Source organism: Anarhichas minor, unplaced genomic scaffold (genome assembly GCF_050575085.1).
Source record: "Anarhichas minor isolate MPS153535 unplaced genomic scaffold, ASM5057508v1 ptg000038l, whole genome shotgun sequence".
Classification (NCBI taxonomy): domain Eukaryota; kingdom Metazoa; phylum Chordata; class Actinopteri; order Perciformes; family Anarhichadidae; genus Anarhichas; species Anarhichas minor.
The window spans coordinates 3108449-3110849 of NW_027466484.1; the positions used below are offsets into that span (position 1 = coordinate 3108449).

A 2401-nucleotide genomic window follows, 5' to 3' on the forward strand; every position below is an offset into this window, starting at 1 on the left:
ATCTTTAAAATGTTCAAATGTTGTGTCGTTATCTGATGACATCATTATAGTTATGATGAAGCTCTATCGTCTTCCTCACAGCAGCTGCTCCTTCAGTCCCCTCAGGGTCCTAAAGCCTGTCGGTCCAGATGAACTGAACTGACTGAGCAGTATTGATCGCTGATCGGGACTGTTTGAAGTCTTTGTTTACATTTACAGTGTCGTTTCCATGGTGACAGATGAAGTCACTGCCAGCTGTGCAGCCGCAGGAAGTCGGGCAGCGCGGTGATCTGATCCGGGCCGGACCGGGCCAAACACCTGAGTGCCTGCAGTAGGAGAGGGGGCGGAGCCAGACCACACAGCCAGCTGAACACTTCGTTTCCCAGCAGGCTTTGCCAGCGATGCGACTCGTCCCGCAGGCGGCACAGCGCCGGAGGTTTGGGCAGGAAGAGCAGCAGGAAGTCGAGGCAGCGTTGCGCGAGGCGGCGGTCCGCGCCGTCGCAGGAGACGAGTCGCTGCAGCGCGGCATCCAGACCGGTGGGGAGCGCGCCGTGAACCAGCAGCAGCAGCAGACAGTCGGGCCGCGACAGCTCCACCGCCAGCTGCACCGCCGTCTTTCCCGCGTCTGCCGCATGCAAACAACCGCCCCGGCTGTCCAGGAAGTCCTGCATGTGACCGTCCTTAAGAGCCGCCACCATCATGCCGAGGATCGACACGCGGTTGTAGCGCACCGCCAAGGTGAGGTGCGGCGCGCCGCTGCTGCGGCAGCAGCAGAAGCTGCAGCGGGGTGGCCTGAGTGCGCTCTCTGTGTACTTGTTGAGCAGGAAGCGGGCGTAGTCCTGGTGGTCGTGGACCAGCGCGTACAGCAGCGCCTCGGACGGCAGGAAGGCTCGAGGATGTCCGTCCTCCCAGCTGAAGACCTCCATGCCGCGCATGTCCTCCAGTAGCCAGACAGGAAGCTGCTCCCGCACAGCGCAGTAGAAGGAGAACGACGTCCGCTCACACTGACGCTGAGACGGAGACGAGGACAGACGCTCCACCTGAGAGGACAGCAGCCACGGCATGATGACACACCTGAGACACACCTGGGGAGACACGAGAAGCACCTGGTCTGTAAGAGACACAACACACACCTGGTCTGTAGGAGACAACAGACACACACCTGGTCTAAAGGAGACAAAAGACACACCTGGTCTGAAGGAGACACAACACACACCTGGTCTAAAGGAGACAAAAGACCCACCTGGTCTGAAGGAGACACAACACACACCTGGTCTGAAGGAGACAAGAGACACACCTGGTCTAAAGGAGACACAACACACACCTGGTCTGAAGAAGACATAAGACACATTTGGTCTGTCGGAGACAAAAGACACACCTGGTCTAAAGGAGACGAGACACACCTGGTCTAAAGGAGACACAACACACACCTGGTCTGAAGGAGACGAGACACACCTGGTCTAAAGGAGTCACAACACACACCTGGTCTGAAGAAGACACGAGACACACCTGGTCTAAAGGAGACACAACACACACCTGGTCTGAAGAAGACACGAGACACACCTGGTCTGAAGGAGACAAGAGACACACCTGGTCTGAAGGAGACGAGACACACCTGGTCTAAAGGAGACAACACACACCTGGTCTGAAGGAGACGAGACACACCTGGTCTAAAGGAGACAAGAGACACACCTGGTCTGAAGGAGACAAGAGACACACCTGGTCTGAAGGAGACAAAAGACACACCTGGTCTAAAGGAGACAAGAGACACACCTGGTCTGAAGGAGTCCCTGAAATCCAACTGAGAAACTGTATAAACGTTCTGATCCTGGTTCAGCCTGCAGTCACAAACCGTCTGTCTCTCAGTCAAACCTCCGTCCTCAGCTCCTTCTCACTTTTATAGTCTCACCCCCAGTGATCTGCGGCTTGTTTTTCTGCTGTGTCCCGCTCCTCTTGCTGCCCCCCCCCCCCCTCATCAGCTCCATCTGTGGATGTTTGTTTCTGGAGTGGTGGAGGGGGGGGGTAGATTGAGTGTCTCACATAGCGAACATAGCGGCCTTCAGATGAACACAGTAAACAGAGCTCATAACACTGATCAGCTGATCAGTAGTCACGTGACTTCACAATAATTACACAAAGTACATGTGGTCTACAGAGGTATTGAAGTAAACGTGTTGTTTTTAATAAATATTTTAATGTATAAATAGCTAGTACACTTTATAGGTACTAGTACTATACTGGAGTACAGTTTGGAGGTACTAGTACTACACTGGATTACAGTTTGGAGGTACTAGTACTGTACTGGAGTACAGTTTAGAGGTACTAGCACTGTACTGGAGTACAGTTTGGAGGTACTAGCACTGTGCTGGAGTACAGTTTAGAGGTACTAGTACTATACTGGAGTACAGTTTAGAGGTACTAG

The 2401-nt window shown here is 53.6% G+C and overlaps 1 protein-coding gene across 1 annotated transcript; it reads right to left on the bottom strand.

Annotated features, from left to right (window-relative positions):
- Positions 1–224: 224 nt before the first annotated feature.
- ankrd9 (ankyrin repeat domain 9) lies at positions 225–1043 on the bottom strand. The gene has a single exon (XM_076107417.1). It carries the CDS (start codon positions 1041–1043, stop codon positions 225–227), a length of 819 nt encoding a protein of 272 aa, XP_075963532.1.
- Positions 1044–2401: the final 1358 nt, after the last annotated feature.

What these genes read in the sequence shown, in the direction of transcription:
- ankrd9 (XM_076107417.1), bottom strand. Translation starts at nt 1,043, where the DNA reads ATGCCGTGGCTGCTGTCCTCTCAGGTGGAGCGTCTGTCCTCGTCTCCG.